Genomic DNA, 26,316 nt, shown 5'->3' on the forward strand with positions numbered 1-26,316 from the left:
TGTCAAAAAATACTTTTCAAAAATAATTAAAAAAAAAAAAGCAAGGAAAGGGAGAAAGCAGACTTCCTTTTCTTTATGTATTACCATTTAATCCACAGAATTTACTCACTAACTATGGTTTCAGATAAGAAACAGGCACAGAAAGCCCAAGTGACTTTTCTCTAGGACAAATCTAGCTAAATGCAGTAACACCCATTCTTCCCTGTTCCTGTTAAAGTTAATGCAAACTGAACAATTCTATCCATTGTGACTCTTGCATTAAAGCCCTCAACTTCAAAATTTTTAGGTAGGTTCCACAACCAGCATGGGGCTTGAACTCAGGACCCTGAGATCAAGAGTCTCACGCTCTACTGACTGAGCCAGCCAGGCACCCCACCTCCCCCCCAGAATTTCTTTCAAGCACTTGCTCACACATGACCAAAATCTAATTAAGAGGATATGGGGCGCCTGGGTGGCTTAGTCGGTTAAGCGTCCGACTTTCGCTTAGGTCATGATCTCGCGGTTCGTGGGTTTGAGCCCCGCGTCGGGCTCTGTGCTGACTGCCAGCTCAGAGCCTGGAGCCTGTTTCAGAGTCTGTGACACCCTCTCTCTCTGACCCTCCCCTGCTCACGCTGTCTCTCTCTCTCTCCTAAAAATAAATAAAAATATTTTTAAAAAAAAGGATAAAAATGCCCTAAATAATTGATAAACTAAACATGTCAACATCTATACAATTCAGATGGACTTGAAATTAAATTTTGGTTCTCAGCCTAAAATGTAAGCATCGTGTCAATCACCTCACTTTTCAGTTATTCACTAAGTCCACCCCAATGCCAAGGTCTGCATAGGGCACCCTCCCCCGCACGTCTTACCTCCGCGTAAGAAGCTGGACCGCAGCAAAGCAAAGCGCAGGGAACACTGGCTGGGCCCACGGAGCCGCTTTGGCATTTAGCNGCGCCCAGCCCGGTCCCTCTCTCCGGCCCCAGGTTCCAAGGCGTCGGTTTTGCGTCTCTTAACGGCCGCTGTGGCGCATGCCCCGAGGCCATTTTCTGGCAGTCCCTCCGAATCTCCGTAAGACCACTGTCCCCGCCACGTCCCCCCACTGGCGCGCGGCTGCGACCCGCCCCGGCCCCTCCAGGAGCCGGACAGTTGAATCGAGGCGGCGGCGCCGCAGGCGCGGCTGCGGGCCGAGAGCGGGGCGGCGGGCTCGGGGGCTGCTGGGGTCCTGGCTCTCCCCGTTCGCAGCAAAGAACAGAAAACGGTCCCCGGCAGCGGAAGGCAGCCAGGTGAGCGGCCAGGCGGAGCTCGAGCCGGCCAGCGGCTTGTGTCCGAATCGGCCGCCCCTGCGAGCCTCAGAACAATTCCCAAGGGCCTGGAGAGGCCTCTGGGCTGGGTCAAGTTGGCCCAACAACATCTGAGCGCAGAAGAACGTTCTTTCAGCCCCCAAACCTCCAACTGGTAATTTACGCATGCTGGGGAAGCAGCTGTAGGATCTCCTAATTCCCCTGCCGGACGTTTAACCTGACGCTTTGTAATCGCTCACTCCTTTATCGTACGTGGCGGTGGAAGAGTTTAAGGAGGGGGAGAGAAGGGATGCGAAGCCCCCGCCATTGGGAAAAAAATATTTTTACTCCATTTTAAGAGACTCCGAAGCTGGTGTTTACTAATGCATTAATAATCCTCTGATATACCATAAACTATATATTAGGACTGTACTTTCAAACACAGCACCTGCAATATGCAAAGGACAGTGCTAACAGCTTTGGAGTATCACAAGGATAGATTACACAGTTCTTGTTTTTGGTGTTTTGAGGGGTCTAGTCTCATAGTAAAAAAACAAAAACAAAAAAAACACATAACTCAAGCTTCACTGTTTGAGAGGTTCCTGTTGGCCTGGGGTAACTGCAATTTCAACAGACTGTCTTCATTAGAGTAGCATATTCCTTATTACAGAATGTATAATTTGAACAGAACCTTACAAGTTAATAAGTGAATTCCACTTGTAGGTATTTTTTAATTAATTAAGCAAGAAGGCCATTAGACCGAGGTGACTCCAGTGCCTTCGCAGCCCTACATCAGCAAACCTAAACCTCTTAAGTGGCTCGAGGTTAAAACATGGAAACCTAAGAATGTCCAAGGGCAAGCAGATCACTAGGCTTTCCCAAATAAGGTCATTATTTAAGCCGTAACCAATCAAATAATTTCCCTGCTTTGCTTTGGCATCTTCCTTATCAAGTCTTCTAGTTCCTGAAGGTGGTTAGGACCTACCTGATCTGGATTGATCTTCTCAAATTCCTGAAAATATCCATATGCTTCAGTTTATCTATTAACGGTATATATGCAAGAGAATTAAAAGCAGAGACTTGAACAGATATTTGTATGCCAATATTCACAGCAGTATTTAGAGTAGCAAAAGGTAGGAACAACCCTAATGCCCATCAATAAACAGAAGCCGCATATACATATGAAATACTGTTCGGTGCTTAAAAGGAAGGAAATTCTAACTTTCTCCAATATGGTTGGACCTTTAAGACATTATGCTAAGTGAAATAAGCCAGTCACAAAGGGACAAATACTGGAAGGAGGCAAGGCAAGGAGAAAAAATCATTTTCAGGAGCACACTTAAATGGATATCAGATTTTAGTCCTGTTCATTGTCTTTGAGGTTTTGTTAACTACCTGCAGATGACTAGATCTTGAATTTTTCTAGTTTGCTCCAGTATCTGACTCTGTAACATTATCAATTTTCTCCTATCCTTCTGACTTGGAATCAGTAAGAACAGAAAGTGTTCTTTTCCAAAAGCCCTGAAAGCTGAGCTGGTTAATTTGATATGAACTCCATGGAAGTCACCATAACAGTTCATGTGTGGACAGCCTTTGTGCCTTGTTATGTGGGCCAAACCAGAAAGTTCACTTGACCACCTGGTGGCATCACCAGACATATTTAAACTGCAACCCAGGAAAATCTATGATCACACTGCCTCTCCTCACTCGGACTGAAGATGCTTCAAGTCCAACATCTAGAAATCTTCTCAACTGTCTTTGCACCCAAAAACTCACTTTATAGTCTGTTCCCTAACTATTTTTCTTTTATTGGGGTACCTGGATGGCTCAGTGGGTTAAGCAACTTCCGTTCAGACCATGATCTCGCGGTTCATGAGTTAGAGCCCCATGTCTGGGCTCTGTGCTGACAGCTTAGAGCCTGGAGCCTGTCTCCCTCTCTCTCTCTCTGCCCCTCCCCCGCTCATGTGCTGTTTTTCTCTCTCTGTCAAAAATAAACATTTTTTAAAAGTTTTTTAAAAAATAAAGAAATGTCTCTTATTAAATCTTGTTCCATATAGGCCTGACTTTGGGATCTCACCTGCAACACCACCTCCTGAAATGAGGTAGAACTCTGTAACTTCTTCTTGGGGTAAGAGAGTGGCTCAATAAAGGGTGCCTGGGCGGCACCCCCAGTCAGTTGAGCATCCAACTTTGACTCACGTTGTGATCTCATGGTTCTGGAGTTCGAGCCCCACATCAGACTCGCTGCTGTCAGCACAGAGCCCGCTTGGGATCCTCTGTCCCCCTTCCTCTGTGCCCTTCCCTCTCTCTCAAAAATAAACATTTAAGGGATGTCTAGGTGGCTCAGGTCCTTGAGTTTGAGCCCTGCATCAGGCTCTGTGCTGACTCAGGCTCTGTGAGACTGCTTTGGATTCTGTGTGTCTCTCTCTCTGCCCCTCCCACACACTCACTCTCTCTCTCTCTCTCTTTCTCTCTCTCAACAATAAACATTAAAAATATGCAAGACAAAACTCACCCTTGTTTACTGTGCTTTTCCTGGTAATCTTCCATAATTAGCCTCCCCCAATACGCCTACCCCAACATCTTTTATCTTTATTGAAGATGGTATTTAAGGTCCTGGCTTGGGCTTTCTCTGGGAGTTACTCATTCTTCCCAGGTATCTCCCGTGTACACCTGAGGCATACATGTTAATAAACTTGTCTGTTTTTCTCTCATTAATCTATTTTTTAAGTAATCTCTATACCCAACATGGGACTCAAACTCATATCTCCAAGATCGAGAGCCACATGCTTCACTACCTGAGCCAGCCAAGGGCCACCCAAATGTTTTTTATTACAGGGGTCTCAGCCAAAAACTCGGAAGGATAGAGGGAAGTATTTTTCCTCTTCTTCAGTATGAATCCACATATATAAGATACTTAAAGTAGTCAAATTTATAAAGACAGAAAAGTAGAATGGTGGCTACCAGAGGCTGGGGGAAGGAAGGAATAGAGTGTTGTCCAATGGCTACAGAGTTCAGTTTGGGATGCTGGAAAAGTTCTGTAGATGGGTAGTGAGGTCTTAGTTTCACAACAGTATCAATGTACTTAATGCCACTGAACTACATAATTTAAATGGTAAGTTTTAGGGCACCTGGCTGGCTGAGTCGGTTGGGTGGCTGACTCAATTTCAGCTCAAGTCATGATCTCAAGATTCATGAGTTCAAGCCTCACATCAGGCTCAGCACTGACAGCGAGGAGCCTGCTTGAAATTCTGTCTCTCCTCCTCTCTGCCCCTCCCCCACCTGGGCATGCTCTCTCTCCCTCCCTCTCTCTGTCTCTCTCTCTCAAAAGTAAATAAGTGTTTAAAAAATTAAATAAAATGGTAAGCTTCAGCATAACATAGACTTGTTGAATCAATATCTTATACAACTGGGAAAAAATTTGTCAGTGTTCTATTTTACCATAATTTTAAAATATTTTAAGAATGTTTTAAGTTAATCAATAACCTGTACAGGATTCCTGGATCTAGAGTTTTTGCCTTAACCTGTTAGCCAACTCATTTATGAACTTAATTTCTCCTGTCCAACTTCCTCTCCAAGTTTGCCTATTTCACCTTTTTCCTGGTCTCCTGCTCTCTTTCTGAAAATCCTCCCTGGCTCTGTCCATTTCCGCCCTTCCCATATTTGGACAGTCACCAAATCTTGACCTCTTCAAGCTGTCAGTTGCATCTGTTCCTTCCTGTGGCCAATACCTTAGCTTACTCTTTGTCATCTTGTTTTCTCACTGTACCTCATCTTAACTTCTGCCCCCAGATTCTAAGCCCCACTGAGATACAGACCCTGCTCTATACTTTCAGAATGTGTTTTAAGTCAAATAAGCCAAATAGATCTGTCCCCACCCACCACTGTTTCCTTTCTCTTCACCCTACATCTTTTTTTGCCTTAGCACTTAATTGCCATTTGATAGCCTAGTATTTGTTCACTTGCTTATTGTCTGTTTCCTCCGTCTAGAATATTAGCTACTAAGGACTTGGTTTTGTTAGCTGTTGTATCTGCAATGTCTAGAGCACTGCCTGCCTGGCACAGAGCAGGCCCTCGGTAAACGTTGCTTAGATGCGTTAAAAAATTATTAGACTTAATGCCCTCTGTCTGTTGCTACTTATTATTATTGTAAAATAAAGTCTTGGACTTGGGCCAAGTACGAGGAGATCTCTGGGTGGATGCATGCACATCTATAACAAGGGTTTCCATAATAAATTCTGAGTAAGTTTGTAAGCGTGCTTTTATTTTTTTTAAATGTTTATATTTGAGAGGGTGTGCAATCAGGGAGGGGCAGAAAGAGAGGGACAGAAGATCTGAAGCAGGCTCTGTGCCGACAGCAGAGAGCCCCATTAGGGGCTCGAATGAACCACGAGATCATAACCTCAGCCGAAGTCAGATGCTCAACTGACTGAGCCAACCCAGGTGCCCCTGTGTGTGTGCTTTTATGTGTGTGACAGAGAAAAAGACACACACACAACAGGTTATGTTGTCATAACTTTCTACATGATTATACTGATTTTCTTTATAGTAAAAACATTTTTTTAATATTACTCTCTAACCTTTGGAAATTTATTTACCCTTTTTGAGTGTCAATTTTTTCAGTTGAAAAGTGAGAAATAAGATTACGCATTCAATATCTATGTGGAGTGTACCTATCACGGACCGAGTACCGGTTTGAGTGAAAAAGACAAAGGTCCTTCTTGTGGCTCTTCTAGTCCAGAAGCTGCAGGTGTGTAACTGGGGTGCAGGGGTGCAAAAGCACCTGGCTACGGGCGTTCCAATCAGACCAGGCTCGGCCACTCACTGCTCGCAAAATCCAAAGGTAGAGACGAGTGTTGGTGAAACGAGAAAGGAATTTTTTTTAGTGAGGCCTACACCGGGAAAACAGAGGACTAGCTTATCATCTCCAAAGTGCTGAAAACACTTTTTAGGTTAATGTGAGGGAAATGTGGGACAAAGGTGGGTGGTACAGGTAGGTGGGCAGTAAAGGTCAGGTCAGTCATTGTGTTGAGGTCAATCACTCAGGGTCTTGCTAGCTCCAGGCAGTCTTTTTATTGTTTGACGGGTAGTTTTGGTTCCCACCAAGGGATGCTTTGCCTGCCTACAGGGTCTTTTGCCTGAGTTAAGAGATAAGCCGAGAAGAAGAATTTAGTTAGAATGTACTCACAGGTCAAAATGGAGGAGTCTGCCCTGCAAGAAGTGAGGAAGAGTTATCCTGGATGCCAGATTTATACTCAAAATAGGAAGAAATATATAGAAGTCTGGAGAGAAGATGATCCTGTGCGTGTAAAAGGAATGTAAACAGTTTGTGGCCAGAAGAAGATTATGACAGATTAAGATGTACAGGCAGCTATCTCTGCCCTCAGGTCCTGTCCCAGTGTTTTAATAAAACCACCTTTTTTGCATGGGGGTGGAGAATTAAGATGCACAATTCATTACTTTTTTTTTAGTGTATTTATTGAGAGAGAGAAAGAGAAGGGGAAGGGCAGAGGGAGAAAGGGGGACAGAGGCCCCTGAAGCAGGCTCCAGGCCAAAGACACAGAGCCCAATGAGGGGCTTGAACTCATGAACCATGAATCATGACCTGAGCCAAGTCAGACGCTTAACCTACTGAGCCACCCAGGCGCACAAATACTTTNAAAAAAAGATGCCCAAATTTTTTGACGCTCTTATCTGTAAGTAGAGTCTAGTTCTTCTCCTTTTGAGTTTAAATAAGTTTTATGATTTTTACCAATGAGTATAATACCAGAATGCCAATTTCAGGCCCACGCGTTAAAAAACTAGTAGCTTTGGAGAGCATGGGTTGTTCAATCAGTTGACCTTCTGACTCTTGATTTTGGCCCAGGTCATAATCCCAGGATCATGGGAATGAGCCCTGCATCAGGCTCGGTGCTGTGTGGTGCCTGCTTAACTAAGATTCTTTGTCTGTCTCCCTCTGCTCCCTCTCCCGGACTCACACTCCCTCCTTCTCTCTCTCTCTCTCTCTCAAATAAAAAAAAATTTTAAAGTTTTTTAAGAAACTAGTACCTTCAACTTCTTGCTTGTCTCTTGGAATCCAGGTGCCATGCTCTGAGGAAGAACAAGCAGCCCCATGGAGAGGTCCACAGGCAGAGAAACCAAAACTTGCCCCCCCNGAGTCCCCCAGACCCAGACCCAGATAGCTAACTGTGTGAGGGCTACCAGAGCAACTTTGCTACACGCACAGAGCTGCAAATATCTTGAGAATTTACATACGCCCAGGTAGCATTTGCCAAAGTCTAAGCAGTGTGGATACAGAAAAGTCAGCTTCCTCGGGGGCCTGGCTAGCTCAGTCGGAAGGGCATACAACTCCTGATTGTGGGGCGATGAGTTTGATGCCCATGTGGGGTATAGAAATTACTAAAAAAATAAACCTAAAAAAAGAGTCAGCCTGGAAGGAAGGAAGGAAGGAAGGAAGGAAGGAAGGAAGGAAGGAAGGAAGGAAGGAAGGGAGAGAAAGAAAGGAAAGAAAGAAAGAAAGAAAGAAAGAAAGAAAGAAAGAAAGAAAGAAAGAAAGAAAGAAAGAAAGAAAGAAAGAGAAAGAAAGGAAGGAAGGAAGGAAGGGAAGGAAGGAAGGAAGGAAGGAAGGAAGGAAGAAAAGAACGAAAGGAAAGAAAGAATCAGTGCCTTTCCTCAAGTTGGAACAATAGGGTATAAAATTCCAGAGTTCCCCTGAGGTATCAGGCTGTCATCCATAGTACTTGACCCAAAATTGCACTATTGCCTGTTTTCCTCCCAGTCCGCCTCCCCCATCTCCCTCATCAGCTTCTCCCAGAAAAATTACTTGCATATAAATCTTCCTGTCTCAGGATCTGGCTCTGGGAGCAGGACCAGAGAAAACCCCTCTGGCTGTTTTGTGGAGAAGGCATAGGAGGCCCCTAACAGTGGAAGCATCCTGACCATTTAGAAGGCCATCCAGGAAATCAGAAGAGTTACAAGAGTGGCCTGGACTTCAGGACAGCAGGGAAGGTGTCATGATGTGGACAGAGTTTCACCTTGAAAGTGAAACTAACAGAATTTCATAATGATATAGTGGATTATAAGGGGTAGAAAGGCGGAATGAGGGACGGTCCCCAGCCTGTGCACCTCTGCTCACTGTAGCAGTCCAGATGTGGCCTGGACATGCAGAATGACGCAAGCAAGTTCCTGGGCCTGTACAAGCTGAAGAAACACTGCCAGCAACTACTTGATCCTGTCCAACCACATGAACAGGACTGAGGTTGACAAGGTGAGGTCAATGGGCCCTTCAAAATCTATGCTATCTCCAGGGCCATTCTCAGGAGAAGAGAGGCAGATGCTTCCATTCTGGATCTGGCCAAGGCCAACAGCATTACCTCAAAGAACTTCTGACTGAGGAGGGTCACTGATGTGCAATATTTGTCATAAATTGTGGCACCCGCCCAAAAAAAATATTTACCAAGTTTCTGGCATGATCAGTTGAAAAACTGGAGGTACCATTTATTAGATGTAAAAGACTATGGAGGAAAGAGGATGGGAAAGGATTGAAAATCAAGCACTGGGGCACCTCAGTGGCTTAGTCGGATGAGCATCCGACTTCAGCTCAGGTCATGATTTCACAGTTTAGGTGAGTTCCAGCCCCAGGTCATGCTTGCTGCTGTCAGAGCAGAGCCTGCTGCAGATTCTCTGTCCCCCTCTCTGCTCCTTCCCTGCTCATGTTGCAAGATTTTTGAAAATATTTGTTTTGCGAGAGAGAGAGAGAACATGCACTCAGGAGCCAGGGAAGGGCAAAGAGAGAGGGAAAGAATCCCAAGCAGGCTCCATGCTATTAGTGCAGAGCCTGATGTTGGGCTCCATCTCACAAACCATGAACTGTAAGATCATGACCTGATCCAAAATCAAGAGTAGGACATTTAACTGACTGAGCCACCCAGGCACCCCTCAAAGTTTTTAATTCTTTAAAGGAAGAGAGAGGAGGGGCGCCTGGGTGGCTCAGTCAGTTGAGCATCCGACTTCAGCTCAGGTCATGGTCTCACAGTTTGTGAGTTCGAGCCCCATATCGGGCTCTGTGCTGACAGCTAGCTCAGAGCCTGGAGCCTGCTTTGGATTCTATCTCTCTCTCTGACCCTCCTCTGCTCATGCTGCCTCTCAGAAATAAATAAAACATTAAAAATAAAGTAAGAGAGAGGGGCACCTGGGTGTCTCAGTTGGTTAAGCGTCCAACTTCGGCTCAGGTCATGATCTCATAGTACATGGGTTCAAGCCCCATATTGGGCTCTGTAATTACAACACTGAGCCTGCTTGGGATTCTCTTTCTCCCCCACTCTCTTTCATCCTCTCACTCTCTCTCTAAAAAGAAAAAGAAAAAAAAACTTAAAAAAAGAGAAAAACTATGTTCAGTAAATGTTTACTGATGACCCACTCTGATAAATGTTACCCCACCTAACAGTGTTGACCACTTTGTTGGCTTTCAAGAAAAGACTGTTGGAGGAAAAAACAAAAAGAGATGAATGGTTGTTGGTTAGATCCTTAAGACACTGAAAGTCTGTTTTTTCCCCTGTTCCAACTGAGTACAAAAGCCATTTAAAAGCCACCAAAAAGGGCACCTGGGTGGCTCAGTTGGTTGAGTATCTGACTTTGGCTCAGGTCATGATCTCACAGTTCTTGGGTTCAAGTCTTGCATCAGCTGTCAGCACAGAGCATGCTTCAGATCTTCTACCTCCCATCTCTCTGCCCTTGTCCCACTCGCACTCTCTCAAAAATAATTAAAACTTTACAAAAATAAAAATAAAAGCCACCAAAAATGAAAATTTGTAGAAAAATGACAGAGGAGTTAAATGTGTCTTCACTAGATCTTTGTTTGTCAGCCGCTCCTAACATCAGACATTAGATGGCTTCTGATTGAATCACACCGCTTGTCACACATTTTATCATGATATTTTAAATTTATGTTTTATTTATTTCTTGAGAAAGAGAGAGACAGCATGAGCAGGGGAGGGTCAGAGAAAGAGGGAGACACAGAATCCAAAGACAAGCTCCAGGCTCTGAGCTGGCTGTCAGCACAGAACCCGATGCAGGGCTCGAACACACAAACCATGAGATCATGACCTGAGCTGAAGCTGGACGCTCAATCGACTAAGCCACCCAGGCACCCCTATCATGATTTTTTTTTTTTAAGTTAATGGATTTAAAAGAAGCATAAAATGCTGCCAAAGCAGTACTGTCAGAAACCATTAATCTTTATCTATCTACATTGTCCAGAGTAAGGAAAACACTGAACGGGAAAGAATTGTGCCAGGACAGCCATCTAATCTACCTAGCCAATACAAGCTGCATTACAAGGGCAAGCTAGAGTGCCTGGCTGGCTCACTCCGTAGAGCTTATGACTCTAGATCTCTGGGTCACTGGGTGTTGAAATTACTTTTAAAAGTGGGGAGAGCAAGCTAAAATTATTCAGCAGTCTACTCACCACTTAAGAAAATAAGGTACTCATTGCCAGTCATCATCTTTCATGTTTTGAATACGGCTTTTCAACAAATGTGTTGATTACCAGGGTTACATAAAGCACTAGGTAGTGCTTTGGGTGGGTGGGGGGAATAATATCTTACTTCAACTGCATATTCCTGGAGTACATGATAAATACTCAAAAATGTTTATAGGAAAAGTATTCAGGGGCAATGCATTTGCAGAGGTTACTTTCTCTATGATGCATTCCCAGATATCTCTTGATATTACTGAACAAGTTCTCTTAGTGTTTCCATGGACCCTGGTTGGAGACAAAAATATGAGTTACAGTGGGTGAAATAAGTACTGTGAGAGAGATAGGTAAAAACCAGTGGGATCATAAATGAGGAGACAATTCATGCTGGCTTTGATAGGAGTGGGTCAGAGAAATCTACAGAGAGGTGGCTTCTTGGCTGGGCTATGTAGGGTGAAATGAGGAAAAAGGAATTCCAAGGAAAGGAAATAAATCAAGTCACAAAGAAATGAGTTAGAATGCCTTCTTTTAATTTAAATTTTAGTTAACATACAGTGCTATATTGGTCTCAGGAGTAGAATTCAGGGATTTATCACTTACATACAACACTCAGTGCTCATCCCAAGTGCCTTCCTTAGTGCCCATCACCCATCTAGCCCATCCCCCACCCACATCCCTCCATCAACCCTGTTCGTTCTCTGTCATTAAGAGTCTCTTGTGGTTTGTTTCCCTCTCTCTTTTTTCCCCCTTTTCATATATTCATCTGTTTTGCTTCTTAAATTCCACATATGAGAGAAATCATATGGTATTTTCTTTGTCTTTCTCTGATTGGTTTATTGCTTAGCACAATACACTCTAGCTCCATCCACATCATTGCAAATGGCAAGATTTCATTCTTTTTGATCACCAAGTAATATTCCAGCGTGTGTGTGTGTGCGTGTGTGTGTGTGTACCACATCTTCTTTATCCATTCACCATTGAACATTTGGCCTCTTTTTAGTTTGACTATTGTTGATAATGCTGCTGTACCCCTTCAAATCTGTATTTTTGTGTCCTTTGGGTAAATACCCAAATACTGGATCATAGGGTAGTTCTGTTTTCAGCTTTCTGAGGAAACTCCATACTGAAAAAAAAACAAAAACAAAAAAAAAACATACCTTTGGAATATCCTTGTTATCAAGCAGGAAATAAAAGATTGTCTGCCCTTATCAATGTTCCACAAGTTAACCTCTAACTCTTCAGGGTTGTAAACTCTTTGGGGCTTCTCATTCATAGATAGTAACGCAGAGAAAGTAACAATAGTCAAGAGAGTCAGATGTCTGTGAGCCAGCTTATACTCTGGTATGATATTAAAAATATCATGTAGAATGCCTGGGTGGTACAGTTTGTTAAGCATCCCTTTTGATTTCTGCTCAGATCATGCTTTCACGGTTCATGAGACCAAGCCCCACATGGGACTCATGCTTACAGCACAGAGCCTGCTTCGGATTCTTGCTCTCCCTCTCCCACTGTCCCTCCCCTACTCATGGGCACACGTGCGTGCACACACCCACACATTCTCTCTCTCTCTCAAAATAAATAAACTTTAAAAAGTAAAATCAATTAGTTAAATAAAAATAATTTCCTCCACATTGTACAAACCTCACTGTATAAACCCACAAAACCCCTGCCAGGATCAGGTGTAGAGAAGCTGCTTACACAACATCACAGTTACTCTGATCCCACTCTCCCAAAATAGTGTGACAGAACCTCAGACACATGGTGGTCCTCACTCTCAGCACGAGAGGAGATCTTTTTGGTTCACGTTGGTCAAATCTCCACTCCTGGGTCAATCACCATTAAGGACTGAGCGGATGTTCAAGCTCGGTGAGGACATAGGGCTGCCTCCATGGGCCTGGAAGATCGGGACTTCTTATAGAGAAGTATGGTCAGAGAGGAAGTAGGATAGATATCTTTGAGGCCCTCAAGTTCCTTATCTGAAGAATGAGAATTAAAAAGAGATGAAAGAAACAGAATCAAAATATCTAAAGAATGATATAAATTTAAGATATTTTATTTATTTATTTTAATGTGTATTTCTTTTTGAGAGAAGCAAGAGCGAGTGGGGGAGGGGCATAGAGCGAGGGAGACAGATTCCAAAGCAGCCTCACACTGTCAGTGCAAAGTCCGACGTGGGGCTAGAGCCCACTAACCATGAGCTCATGACCCGAGCTGAAGCCAGACACTCAGCTGACTGAGCCACCCAGGTGCCCCTAAGATATTTTTAAAACCAAAATGACTTTAAGCTTATTTATTTTTAAGAGAGAGCAAGTGGAAGAGGGACAAGAGAGGGAGAGAGAGAATCCCACGCTGTCAGCACAGAGTCTGATGCAGGGCTTGAACCCATGAAAAGTGAGATCATGACCTGAGTCAAAACCAAGAGTCAGATGCTTAACTGGCTAAGCCACCCAGGTGCCCCCCAAAATGACTTTTAACACCAAACTGGTGATCTTATAAAAGATGGGATGGGTAGAATGAAGAGAAGGTTTCTGATATTTATTTACTTAGAAATGTATTAAATCAGGGTTCATAGCGGCAAAAAATTTATTATAGGATGTTGAATTCTCACCTAATCTCTCAGAAAAGAAGAGAATCCAACTACTGTTCACATCCTAGAACAAGACCCAACCACCAAGGGGATTGTTTAGCAAAAACACCTCTACGAAAACACGTCCACCAAAAATACCCCAGTTTGCCCATCTGAGGCTCTGCATTTGATGTCAGAACCTCTACCAACTCTACCATGCTTGTCAGAAGATTAATCCCTAGATACGGGGCCACCTTCTTCTACGCTCACTTTTTTTTTTAATTTTTTTTTTTTTTAATTTCTAGGAGAGAGAGAGAGAGACAGCGTGAGCAGGGGAGGGTCAGAGAGAGAGGGAGATTCAGACTCTGAAATAGGCTGCAGGCTCTGAGCTGGCAGTCAGCACAGAGCCCGACGCGGGGCTCGAACCCACGAACCGCGAGATCATGACCTAAGCGAAAGTCAGACGCTTAACCGACTAAGCCACCCAGGCGCCCCTCCACTGCTCACTTTTGAATCTAATTCTCCTATGGGTGTATCTGATAAGTTGAGTATAATTTGTATCCGGCAGTGGATTGGGATCCAAGCTTTTAGGGAGGTATGGGTGAGGATTCCATTTTGAGATACCATTTTGTGGGAAATTACCAAATTTAAAAAGAGCATTCAAAGCTACAAATGATAAATTTCTACCTACAAAATAATTTTTATGTCTCAGGCCATAAAAGTCACAAGAAGAATCAAAAAAGAGCTGGATCCCAGTAAATAATTCCCTAAGAGTAAAGCAACATTTAGTATTTTATTATAGGTAACTTTTATTAAGCAACTGCAGAGCGGATACGTGATGCTAGACACTGCATATATAGGATCCATTTACTCTTCATAAGAACCTGCAAGTGGGGTGCCTGGGTGGCTTAGTCGGTTAAGCGTCTGACTTTCGCTTAGGTCATGATCTCGCGGTTCGTGGGTTCGAGCCCCGCGTCGGGCTCTGTCCTGACTGCCAGCTCAGAGCCTGGAGCCTGTTTCAGAGTCTGTGACTCCCTCTCTCNCCCAAGATTGGAGCGCCTGGCTGGCTCAGTCAGTAGAGCACGGGACTCTTTTGATCTCAGGGTCCTAAGTTCAAGCCCCGCATTGAGCATAGAGCCTACTTTAAAAACTTAAGGGGCAGCTGGGTGGCCTCGTTGGTTAAACCCCTGACTTGGGCTCAGATCATGATATCACAGTTCATGAGTTCAAGCCTTGCGTCTGGCTTTCTGCTGTCAGTGTGGAGCCCACTTAGGATCCTCTGTCTCCCTCTCTCTCTTCCCCTCCTCCACTCACTCTCTCTTTCTCTCTCTCTCTCAAAAACAAACATTTAAAAAAAGAAAAGAGTTTTAAGATAGTAAAAAATAAATAATAAATAAAAATTAAAGTTATCCAACATCTAAATTCCATAAGTAGCAGAGCTGGACTGAGATCCCAGGTCAGACTGGCTCTCACCATGTTCTGGCTGGAGCTGGGAGCTGATATTTTCCCCCTCAGTGAGAAAATGTCCTCCAACTGCTCTGTACACTTTGATTATTTAGAGGAATGCTCCTGGGGGCTCAGTTGGTTAAGCTTCCGACCTGGGCTCAGGTCATGATCTCGAGGTTCGTGAGTTTGAGCCCAACATCAGGCTCTCTGCTCTTAGCAGAGACTTTGGATCCCCTGTGCCCCTCTCCCTCAGCCCCTCCCCTGATCATGTGTTTCTCTCACTCCCTTTCAAAAATAAATAACTTAAAAAAAAAAAAAACAAGAAATATTAGAATTTCCTGGTCAGTACCCGTGAGATAATCTGCCTGATATATTCCCTCCTAGGAGGGTGAGCTTGGCTGAAACAATTATCTTTTTGCTAGAATAACCGCCTTGTCCCACTTCCTTCTGCCTATAAAAGTCCTCCATCTCATATAGCCCCTTAGAGCTCCTTTCTATCCACTAGATGGGATTCGAGATCACTGAATAAACGCAGAATGATCTTCAAATTTATTCTGTTGGACATTTTTTTTTTATTTTAAACAACGCCAAACTGACTTGGTGATATTACATAAGAAATTTTTTTAAGTTAATTAATTTATTTTAGTAATCTCTACACTCAGTGTGGGGCTTGAACTCACAACCCCGAGATCAAGAGTCGCATGCTCTTCTGACTGAGCCAGCCAGGCACCCCAAAAATTATTTTTAATGATCTCTTGATAGACAATTTTGTTAAGCCCTCGTCCTATTTTATTGGATACCACCTCACCTTGCAAAAACTGTCTTCCCACCTGAAAAATGATTTTTCTACTCAGTCATTAGAGTCAATTATTTTATCAACACCGGTGCCAACACGGCACTTTGTTTGGCACCCTGAGGTTTTTATATACCTCAGGACGATGCATCATTATAAGATTTTGATGGGTGAGATGTATACTTCCACTTTTGCAAAGTGGAAGAAGAATCCCATTGTGGAAGAGGAGGAGGAGGGACAGAGAACCAGTATTATACCACCGATCTGAAGGTTGGTTTTAGGAAAGTGCAGATATAGAAATTGGAAATCTGGAAAGGGAATCCCTCAAAACAATATGAATGTCCATGCATCCACGCAAACTTCACAAAACCATATGAATTGTATACTTAAGGAATTTTTAGAGAAGAATGTATCAAAATATATCAAAATGCTGCATTTTCATAGTACACGGGCTTGAGAACTTAATCTTTTCTCAACTTGGTAAGTCTGCTAAAAAAAGAAAAAAAATTCAACTGAGTAAATTTAAAGATATAATTAGCTTTTTTCAAGGATCCATAAATGAATCAGTATCCCATCTAGCAAGCCCAAGGGAGGTGATAGGAGTTGTACAAAATGGAAGGCTTTCACAAGCAGAAGGAGGGGGGACAAGAAAGTTAAAAGACTTGATTCTTTCACGCATGGTTACAGGGTAGGGGTCTTATCAGGCAGATGACCTCATTAGTGCTGATTGGGAAATTCCAAACTGATTGGTTTAAAAATCCATTCCTAAGAGGCTGAAACTGCAGTTAGCTTAGTTGTTAAGTCTTGGTGACACTTAGAGCAAGTGACTCCATTTTAGATATGCCTCTTTCTTTCTTTCTTTCTTTCTTTCTTTCTTTCTTTTCTTTTTCTTTCTTTCCTTCCTTCCTTCCTTCCTTTCTTTCTTTCTCTTCCTTCCTTCCTTCCTTCTTTCCTTCCTTTCTTTCCTTCTTTGTCTCTCTCTCTCTTTCCTTTCTCTTTTCTTTATCTTTTAATAAGATTTTTGAGTAATTTCTACACCCAATGTGGGGCTCAAATGTACAACCCTGAGATCAAGAGTTGCATGGTCCACTGACTGAGCTAGCCAGGTGCCCTGGGCCTGTTGTTTTTAGCAGGTCCTTGTTTGTTTGTTTGTTTTATCCTGCTTCAGAATTTGGGCATGAACACAGCTGAATCCACATAATTCCTTTTTTTTTTAAGTTTATGTATTTATTTGGGAGTGAGAAGGGGAAGGGCAGAGAGAGAGAGAGGGAGACAGAATTCCAGGAAGGCTTCACACCATCAGTGCAGAGCCTGACATGGAGCCCAAACTCATGAACCATGAGATCATGACCTGAGCTGAAATCAAGAGTCGGATGCTTAATCGACTGAACCACCCAGGCACCCCTCATATGACTCCTTTCCTATCTCACTCCATTCTTTTTGCTTTAGGACCTACTGCTAACCACTTGGTTTCTCTATGTTCCCATCCAAATCCCAGCAAGGATCTGGAAGCCCCAGCTCATCTCATTCCTAGGGAGCCATCACCACAGGTCACTGACTAACGTATCAATCAGTATTACCTCCGGTCCAAGCAGCCGTGGCCAGATAGCCAACATCACTTGGCCACATGGGGTTGCCCTGCCAACAGCACTGACAGTGAGACAGTTACAGGGGCAATGGGTGTACCACAGCCGTACAGAGAAGGGAACGTTATTCACAGTTATTCTCTCATGCATGATTTTCAAAGGTTTGAGATACAACCTCTGAAATATTCCCTATTTCTTGTTAACAGCTTGAAATAAATCTGGTATCAAGTTTATGACCCATCTGCCAAGTAGATCAGTCCCATCTGTAATCCTGGCTGTGCGACAAGGTCAGCAGCCACACAAAATGTCTCTGGCAGAACACTGTTATCAGAATTGAGATTCCTAATGGGAAGTAAAAAGTTAACAGATTTAGAAAGTAAGACTGCATTAGCATTTTCAAGGTGAATTTAGAATATACTAAAAATGTTCAATGCTATGTAGAAGACACTAATGGACAGTACTGAAGATCACAGTATGTGCTAAGTCCCGTTCTAAGTTTAAAAAAAAAAAATTGTTAATGTTTTATTTCTGAAAGAGAGAGAGAGAGCATGAGCAGGAAAGTGTCAGAGAGAGAGGGAGACACAGAATCTGAAGCAGGCTCCAGGCTCTGAGCTGTCAGCACAAAGCCCAATGCAGGACTCGAGCCCATGAACCGTGAGATCATGACCTGAGCCGAAGTCAGACTCTTAACTGACTGAGCCACCCAGGTGCCCCCNATCAAGAAACTTGATTCACATAAAACCTGAGAAAGTAGGTAATAATAACATCCCTCTTTTAGCAGATGAGAAAACAAAAGCAGAGAAAAGTGAAACAACTTGTCCAAACTAAAATAGTGGAGACACAATTTAAACCCAGGCATCCTGGCTCCAGGATCTGTGCTCTTAAAAGTATTATGCTGCCTGTGGCCCTTTTTAATTTTTTTACAGCAACATGCTGGTTATGTGAGAAGTGAGATGATTCATTTTCAGAAATACCAAATAAAAGCTGTGCTGTCTGGTTAACAACAGGTTTCCAACCTGTTGGAAATATGTGTGAACGCCACCCCTCCACGATGGAGTCCTAAACCCTTAGACACTTCACTTCCTGGTTCTTTTTCCTCTCTCCATTTCATGGGCTTATTTTTCATTGGCTTTGCAATGAGCATGCGCCAAAGAACTGAGGTCTCTGTGTCACCTCAAGGAATGTACATTTGCTGCAATCAGACTACTTTTTGCCTTACATGGGCATAGGCAACTTGAGGGGATGGGTAAGGCTGTAACCTCTGTAGTACTCTGAGGAATCAGGGGAGGGACTTCATGGTAGGAGATAAATTGTCTGCTATAACTGCCCATCAGACATCCACTCTTGCAAGAACATTGGTTAAAACCACACTTCACTGTGCTCCAAGTCTCCGTGTCCATCCTTTGACTGGGTCAGTGGGCTTATTTCTCACAGTTATGTGAAATGATATAGAAGAGGCTTTTTCAGAAAACTAAAAGTTAAAATTTTTTATTAATATTTTATTTATTTTTGAGAGAGAGAGACAGAGTATGAGTGTGGGATGGGAAGCAAGAGAGGGAGACACAGAATTGGAAGCAGGCTCCAGGCTCTGCACTGTCAGCACAGAAACCAGTGTGGGGCCTGAACTGGCAAACCACGAGATAATGACCTGAGCCAAAGTTGGATGCTCAACCAGCTGAGCTACCCAGGTGCCCCAAGAGCTAACCATTTAAACCTTAAATAATTTGGGGCACCTGGGTGGCTCAGTCAGTTAGGCGTCTGATTTCAGCTCGGGTCATGATCTCACAGTTCGTTGAGTTTGAGCTCCACATCCAGCTCTGTACTGACAGCTCGGAGCCTGGAGCCTACTTCTGATTTTGTGTCTCCCTCTCTCTCTGCTTCTCCCCCACTTGCAGTCTGCCTCTCTCTCCTTCAAAAATAAATAAACATTAAAAAAAACTTTTTTAAATTAAATACCTTTAATAATTTCATTTAAGTTTTTCCAAAACATATAATCTCATGCCCCAATAACCATAATTTAAGTCATTCAGGTTCTTTCTTATGAAATGTTATCTTACATTGTGATTACTGCTCCATCCTTGAAAGAAACTGTTGCATTTTGAGACATGAATCCTTTCCTTATATTATTTTCTATCTTTCCCTGATAGGACATTAACTGACCTTCCTGGACTGTTCTCACATTCATTGAACACTATGGATCAGTTCACTCTCCAACCAAGTAGAAGCTATAATTCATCCACTTGTCTATTCACTTAATAAATAAATACTGTGATACCGTGACACAAATAGACATATATGTATGTCTGGTCTTCTCTTGGAGTTCCTGAAACAAGAGCTTCTAATCCTTTCCAATCTCTGGAGGGATAAAAGTGCCTTTTGTTTTGGGTGGGCTTTTTTTTTTTTTTTTGAGGGTTTTTTAGTGTTTGTTTATTGGGTGGGGGTGCAGAGAGAGAGGGAGACAGAGGATCCAAAGTGGGCTCACGCCGACAACAGCGAGCCAGATGCAGGACCCAACTCAGAACCATGAGATNCCTTTGACTGGGTCAGTGGGCTTATTTCTCACAGTTATGTGAAATGATATAGAAGAGGCTTTTTCAGAAAACTAAAAGTTAAAATTTTTTATTAATATTTTATTTATTTTTGAGAGAGAGAGACAGAGTATGAGTGTGGGATGGGAAGCGAGAGAGGGAGACACAGAATTGGAAGCAGGCTCCAGGCTCTGCACTGTCAGCACAGAAACCAGTGTGGGGCCTGAACTGGCAAACCACGAGATAATGACCTGAGCCAAAGTTGGATGCTCAACCAGCTGAGCTACCCAGGTGCCCCAAGAGCTAACCATTTAAACCTTAAATAATTTGGGGCACCTGGGTGGCTCAGTCAGTTAGGCGTCTGATTTCAGCTCGGGTCATGATCTCACAGTTCGTTGAGTTTGAGCTCCACATCCAGCTCTGTACTGACAGCTCGGAGCCTGGAGCCTACTTCTGATTTTGTGTCTCCCTCTCTCTCTGCTTCTCCCCCACTTGCAGTCTGCCTCTCTCTCCTTCAAAAATAAATAAACATTAAAAAAAACTTTTTTAAATTAAATACCTTTAATAATTTCATTTAAGTTTTTCCAAAACATATAATCTCATGCCCCAATAACCATAATTTAAGTCATTCAGGTTCTTTCTTATGAAATGTTATCTTACATTGTGATTACTGCTCCATCCTTGAAAGAAACTGTTGCATTTTGAGACATGAATCCTTTCCTTATATTATTTTCTATCTTTCCCTGATAGGACATTAACTGACCTTCCTGGACTGTTCTCACATTCATTGAACACTATGGATCAGTTCACTCTCCAACCAAGTAGAAGCTATAATTCATCCACTTGTCTATTCACTTAATAAATAAATACTGTGATACCGTGACACAAATAGACATATATGTATGTCTGGTCTTCTCTTGGAGTTCCTGAAACAAGAGCTTCTAATCCTTTCCAATCTCTGGAGGGATAAAAGTGCCTTTTGTTTTGGGTGGGCTTTTTTTTTTTTTTTTGAGGGTTTTTTAGTGTTTGTTTATTGGGTGGGGGTGCAGAGAGAGAGGGAGACAGAGGATCCAAAGTGGGCTCACGCCGACAACAGCGAGCCAGATGCAGGACCCAACTCAGAACCATGAGATCATGACCTGGGCAGAAGTCAGGGGACACTTCACGGACTGAGTCACCCAGGAGCCCCCAAGGTGCCTTTTTGTATGCTAATAAGATGACTCTAGGTAGGACCCCAGATAGCTTCAGGTGGGAGCTGATTGCCAGCTAAGTCAAATCATGTGATTAGAGGGCTGGAACTTTCAGCCCCATCCTTGACATTCATAGCCAATGACTTCATCAATAATGTCAAGTTAATAGAAGTTCCATAAAAAAATACTAAGTAATGAGGTTCAAAGAGCTTCCAGGTTGGTGAACACATCCACGTGCTGATAGGGTAGTACACCCCAAGTTCTTCTGGGATAGAAGCTGCACACATGAGACCCTTCTGGACTTTGTCCTGTCCCTTCTTTATCTGGCTCATCATTGGTATCCTTTATATTAAAAGATGACATCCTTAAAAAAAAAATAAATGAAAGACAACATCCTTTAAAGTGTCATAACAGCAACTAATGTGCTTCCCTGAATTCAGTGAGCTATGATAGCAAATTGTCAAACCTAAATAGGGGGTCAAGAGGACTCCCAATTAGTATCCAAAGGACAAAGGACAAAAGTATGTGTAACCTGGGGCCCCCCTATTTGTAATTTGTGTCTGAAGTTGGGGCAGTCTTGTGGGAGTGAGGCCTTAACCTATACAGTCTGTGCTAACTCTGAGTAGTTAGTGCCAGAATCCAATTATAGAACATCCAGTCGGTGTCTAAAGAGTTTGAAAATTGGTCAGTGTGTGTATCTGGGAGAAGGGGGGGGAACCACACATTTGATGTCAGAAATATTGTGACTAGAAAAACAATTTTAACTGTTTACTTAGTACCCATTATGTGTCCATCCCTGTGCCTAGTGCTGGGAATGACTCACTGAAAGCCCCTCCCTCTGGTGGGGCTTTATGTATTAACATTATAATTAATTACATTATAATCAGGTTTATGTATACCTTTGTAAGGCTGTACCAATTTTTCGTATCACCCTTGAAAAAAATTAAAGCCGTATAATAGTGACAGAGTTCCCCAAATACATCATTTGTTCTTTCATGCCTCAGAGCCTTTGCACAGGCTAGCCCTAACTAGAATATTCTTTCCCTTTTGTTTGCCTAGTTAACTCTAATAATTGTTTTTTAAGTAATCTCTACACCCAGTGTGGGGCTGAAACTCATGACCCTGAGATCAAGAGTCAGACACTTAACCGACTGAGCCACCCAGGCACCCCTAGATTTGTGGTTGTTCTAAACAGTAAGTTGTTCAAAACACCAGAACACTTATTTTAGTTACACATGGCAATTATTTCAATTCCGTAATTGTCTATTTGTGAATTATACATATTTATTGAGCGCCTACTACATGCCAACATGCCAGAATTTTTTTTTATTTAAGAAATTGATGGAAACATAAAGATACTAGAGTAACCAAAGCAATTTTTAAAAGGAAGAATGAAGTTGGAAGATTTAACCTACTCAATTTCAAAACTTGCCATGAAGCCGCAGTAATCAAGATAGTTGGAAATTGGTGAAAAGACAAACATAAGGATCAACAGAACAGAAATAGACCTAAACATGGTCAGTCCATTAGTTTTTGACAAAGATGCTAAAGCAATTCAATACGGAAAGAAGTCTTCAACAAATAGTACTGGATTACTTGAATATCTGTGTGTGTGGTGGGGGGAGGGGAGGAATGAAAATCAACTCGACCTCCCACTGTAGTCAAAAAGTAACTAAATATGGATCACAGACCTAAGTATCAAACCCCAAACTATAAAACTTTTAGAAAACATAAGAGAATATCATTGCCACCTTAGCCTTGATAGCTCTTAAACATAAAAAGTGTGAATAATAAGCAAAACAAAAATTTGGTAACTTGGATTCCATTAAAATAAAAAACTGTTTGCTCTTTGAAAGCCACCATTAACAAAATTAAAAGGCAAGCCACAGACCGTGTGAAAACACTTGCAAAACACATATTAGACAAGGGACTTCTATTCAGATCATATAAAGAGTTCTTCCATCTCAAGGGTAAGACCAATAACCACATAAGGATATGGGCAAAATATCTGAAGTCATTTCAAAACAAAATATATAGGAAGGCCAACAAGCACCTGAAATAACGTTCAACATCATTAGCTGTAAGGGAAAGGTAAATTAGAACCACAATGAGAGATCACTACACACCCCTTAGAACAGCTAAAATTAAAAACTAAAAAAATGAAACTTATACCAAGTGTTGATGAAAACACAGAGCAACTGGAACTCTCATATATTACTGGTGGGAATGTAAAATCGTACAACCCCATGGAAAACAGTTTGGATGTTTCTTTAAAAGTTAAACACCCATTATATAACACAGTCACTCAACATACAGGTTTTTCACCAAGAGACACAAAACCTGCCTACACAAAGTCTAGTACACAATGTTCACAGCAGCTATATTTATCATAGCTGAAAATTAGATACTGAAATGTTCATCCACAGATTGTGGAGCTAATTGTGGGAAATCATACAATGGAATACTACTCAGTAATAAAGAACAAAACCCACAGCCTGTTGATACAAACAAGGGTAGATCTCAAAACTATGCTGAGCCAAAGAAGCCAGGCAAAAAGAAAATAAAGTACATGATTCCATTTACTTAAAATTCAAGAAAATGCAAACTGACAGAAAATGGCTGCCTGGAAACGGAGTTGGTGGGAGAGATGGATTAGAAAAAAGCAGAAGAGAACTCTTAGAGGTGAGGTGTTATCTTGATTGTGGTGATGACAATGAGTGCTGTAGTCTGAATGTATCCCTACAAAATTCATAGGTTGAAATTCTTTAACTTTATTTTTTTTAAGTTTATTTATTTATTTTAAGAAAGAGAGAGAGAGAACAGAGGAGGGGCAGAGGATCCAATTCAGGCTCTGTGCCGACAGGAGAGAGCCAGATGCAGGGCTCATACCCACAAACCTGCAGATCATGACCTGAGCCGAAGTCGGAGGCTGAAATGACTTAGCCACCTAGGGGCCCCCATATGTTGAAATTCTAACCTCCAAAGTGACCAATTAGGAGGTGAGGTCTTGGAGAGGTATTTAAATCATAAGAGTAGAGCATACATGAGATTAGATTAGTGCTCTAAGAAAAAAGACCCCAGGGGATTCCCCACCCTTTCAACCCTGTGACTATAGCTAGATGGTGCCAACTATGAACCAGGAAAAGCATGGCCCTTGATCTTGGACTCTCTACCAGTCAGAACTGTGAGAAATAAATTACTGTTATTTATAAGCTACCCAGTTTGTGGAATTTTGTTATAACAGCATGAATGGACTAAGACAATGGGTGTGCACATGTCAAAACAGATCAAACCAAACCTAACTGCCTTCTCTATATGCAGTGTAGTGTTTCTAATTTAAATATGAAGAGTTAATTTTTAATGGGGAATACTAGTAATATCTTCAGGGTGTTATAGGATTCATTGACTGTGCTAAGCACTTTATCATGATACCTGGCTCCCTTAGTTTGATGCTACAGAAACTTCGATATTAAACCTCAACCTCTACTTAGCTCATTGGGGGTAAATGAGTGTCTAAGACTACATAGATCATATGTTTTAGGGGATTTTTATTTATTTTATTATTTTTATTTTTTAATGGCTTTTTAAATTTATTTTTGACAGAGAGGGAGGGAGAGAGGGAATGAGCAGGGCAGAGGCAGAGAGAGGGAGACACAGAATCTGAAACAGGCTCCAGGCTCTGAGCTGTCAGCTAGAGCCCGTCGGGGGCTGGAACCCACAAACCGTGAGATCATGACCTGAGTGGAAGTCAGGAGCTTAACCGACTGAGCCACCCAGGTGCCCCTTTTTTCATTGTATTTTTAACTTAGTAATTCATTAGAGGTGGAGATCATCAGTTTTCTTTGGGGAAGTACACTGGTATAAACCAATGTATAGAAAAACAAGATTTACTAGGAAGTGAAAACTGCTTCTCTCAAAGCTTCATTTCCTTAATGTAAAATAAAGGATGACCACTCACACACTAACTCTAAATACTAGTCACCCCAACACTTCATTTATCACTTATCTTTCCTTGCGTTGCCATACTGTGGTCTCCCCGTTTACCTCCTACTGCTTTGTCTTCTGTCTCTTGCAGGTTCATCTTCATCCAGGTGTGGATTTTCCCCAAGGTTTCTGTGTTACCCTTTTCCCCTCCTCAGTGTCTAGGCCGCTGAAAGTTAATATCTCCACTTTCAAACTTCCAACCCCAACAGTTTCTAGGAAAGAGTAAATGATAAAAAGTGCTACAGGGGCACCTGGCTGGCTTAGTCCAAAGAGGATGAGACTCATTCTTGGGCCCTGAGTTCAAGCCCCACATTGGGTATAGAGATTAAACAAAACTTAAAAAAGAAAAAGTGCCACAGGAATCATATAGGCTGAAGAATGAAAAGGTCACTGAATTTTGGCAATTGGGATGTCACCGAGCCATCCAAGGTTTTGAGGAGGGGTTTTGCACTTTTGGCACAAAGAATCTGGCACTACTCTGAAGAATGGATTGGAGCCAGAGAATATAGGAATATTAGCGTCCAAAAGTAGATTTGGGGGTAATAGGTTTAATTATGAAACCCTTGGATTTAAACGTCATTAAATTCCTAATGTTTCAACTTGGCATTCCTGGCACTAAACAGTGGCCCAATTCCAACCGGTTCATTACTCCCCCATAAACGTAGTTCCCGGCTCTTGTTAACTGGACTATTTTCGCTTTAACAAGCCTGATCTTCCCTGCTTCTATCAGGCTGATCTCTGCTGAAAAAGCTGCGCAGCCTGACTGCATCTGTAGAAACTTAAGTGCTTTTCGCAGCTTTCTCTTAACTCCAAATACCATGAACCTGTCTAGGTTAACAATAGCTTTTGAGAGTCAAGACCGATTTCTGACTCATTTTTACACCTCCTTCCGCCTCAACCCCCGTTCAGTGCCTCGCCCAATGTTTACCACTCAGAATGCATCCGCATAATGGACGAACTCGGGTAAGGCACCTAACAAATACTTGGAGAACTCTACTAGCCCCTAAAGGTATAGTCGTTCTTTTAACGCTCAGATGTTGTAACAGCCCAGCACGTTTTTCAGTCTTACATCTGAATAAATTTAGGCTCAAACAATAAAACCTCTAGCCGTACCCTACAGCCGGCAGATAGAGAGATGTAACAATTGCATCAGAATCACACGGAGAAATAAAGTCCTGATCATCCTCCCTTACAGAGAATCTTAAAACTGAACTCAAGAGACTAAGGTACTCGACAGAAGTCAAGAGTCACGAATTCACAAGCATATATCCACGCGAACCCTTTCCTGCCCGGCTTTCAAGAGGAGAAACTGGGCTCCCAGTCCAGATCCTAAAGGATAGGAATTGGGCCTACAACCTCTTCCCCTGGCCCCTAGAGTCCCAGGGGCGCTCTCCCGAGTCGGGGACCGGAGACGACCGCGGGGAGCTCAGCGTGCACAGAACGTGCGGAACTAGGAAGAGGAATTTCCAGCCCGGCTGGGCGTCTC

At 42.6% G+C, this 26,316-nt stretch overlaps 2 protein-coding genes, 1 long non-coding RNA gene and 1 pseudogene across 3 annotated transcripts in view; 2 read left to right on the top strand and 2 right to left on the bottom strand.

The window, feature by feature from the left end:
- The window catches only part of HENMT1 (HEN methyltransferase 1), a 9,280-nt gene extending 8,350 nt beyond the window's left edge, over window positions 1-930 (bottom strand). Inside the window, exon 1 of the mRNA XM_077765530.1 lies at window positions 852-930. The gene's annotated coding sequence lies outside the window, so the exon portion shown is untranslated. The remainder of the gene's footprint in view (window positions 1-851) is intronic.
- Window positions 719-7,448, top strand: LOC144232765 (uncharacterized). Its single transcript, XM_077765615.1, has 4 exons — window positions 719-756; window positions 966-1,265; window positions 3,320-3,364; window positions 7,343-7,448. Exons 1-4 carry the CDS (start codon window positions 719-721, stop codon window positions 7,446-7,448), a joined length of 489 nt encoding a protein of 162 aa, XP_077621741.1.
- Window positions 7,449-7,870: 422 nt separating this feature from the next.
- LOC144232717 (small ribosomal subunit protein eS21 pseudogene) lies at window positions 7,871-8,713 on the top strand (annotated as a pseudogene).
- Window positions 8,714-11,428: 2,715 nt separating this feature from the next.
- LOC144232719 (uncharacterized) lies at window positions 11,429-26,275 on the bottom strand. The gene is made up of 3 exons (XR_013335498.1): window positions 26,187-26,275; window positions 24,891-25,042; window positions 11,429-11,860 (listed from the first exon to the last, which is right to left on the bottom strand). It is a non-coding gene; the product is annotated as an uncharacterized LOC144232719 (long non-coding RNA).
- Between the last annotated feature and the right edge of the window lie 41 nt (window positions 26,276-26,316).

Source organism: Crocuta crocuta, unplaced genomic scaffold (assembly GCF_008692635.1).
Source record: "Crocuta crocuta isolate KB4526 unplaced genomic scaffold, BGI_CrCroc_1.0 scaffold274, whole genome shotgun sequence".
NCBI classification, from domain to species: domain Eukaryota; kingdom Metazoa; phylum Chordata; class Mammalia; order Carnivora; family Hyaenidae; genus Crocuta; species Crocuta crocuta.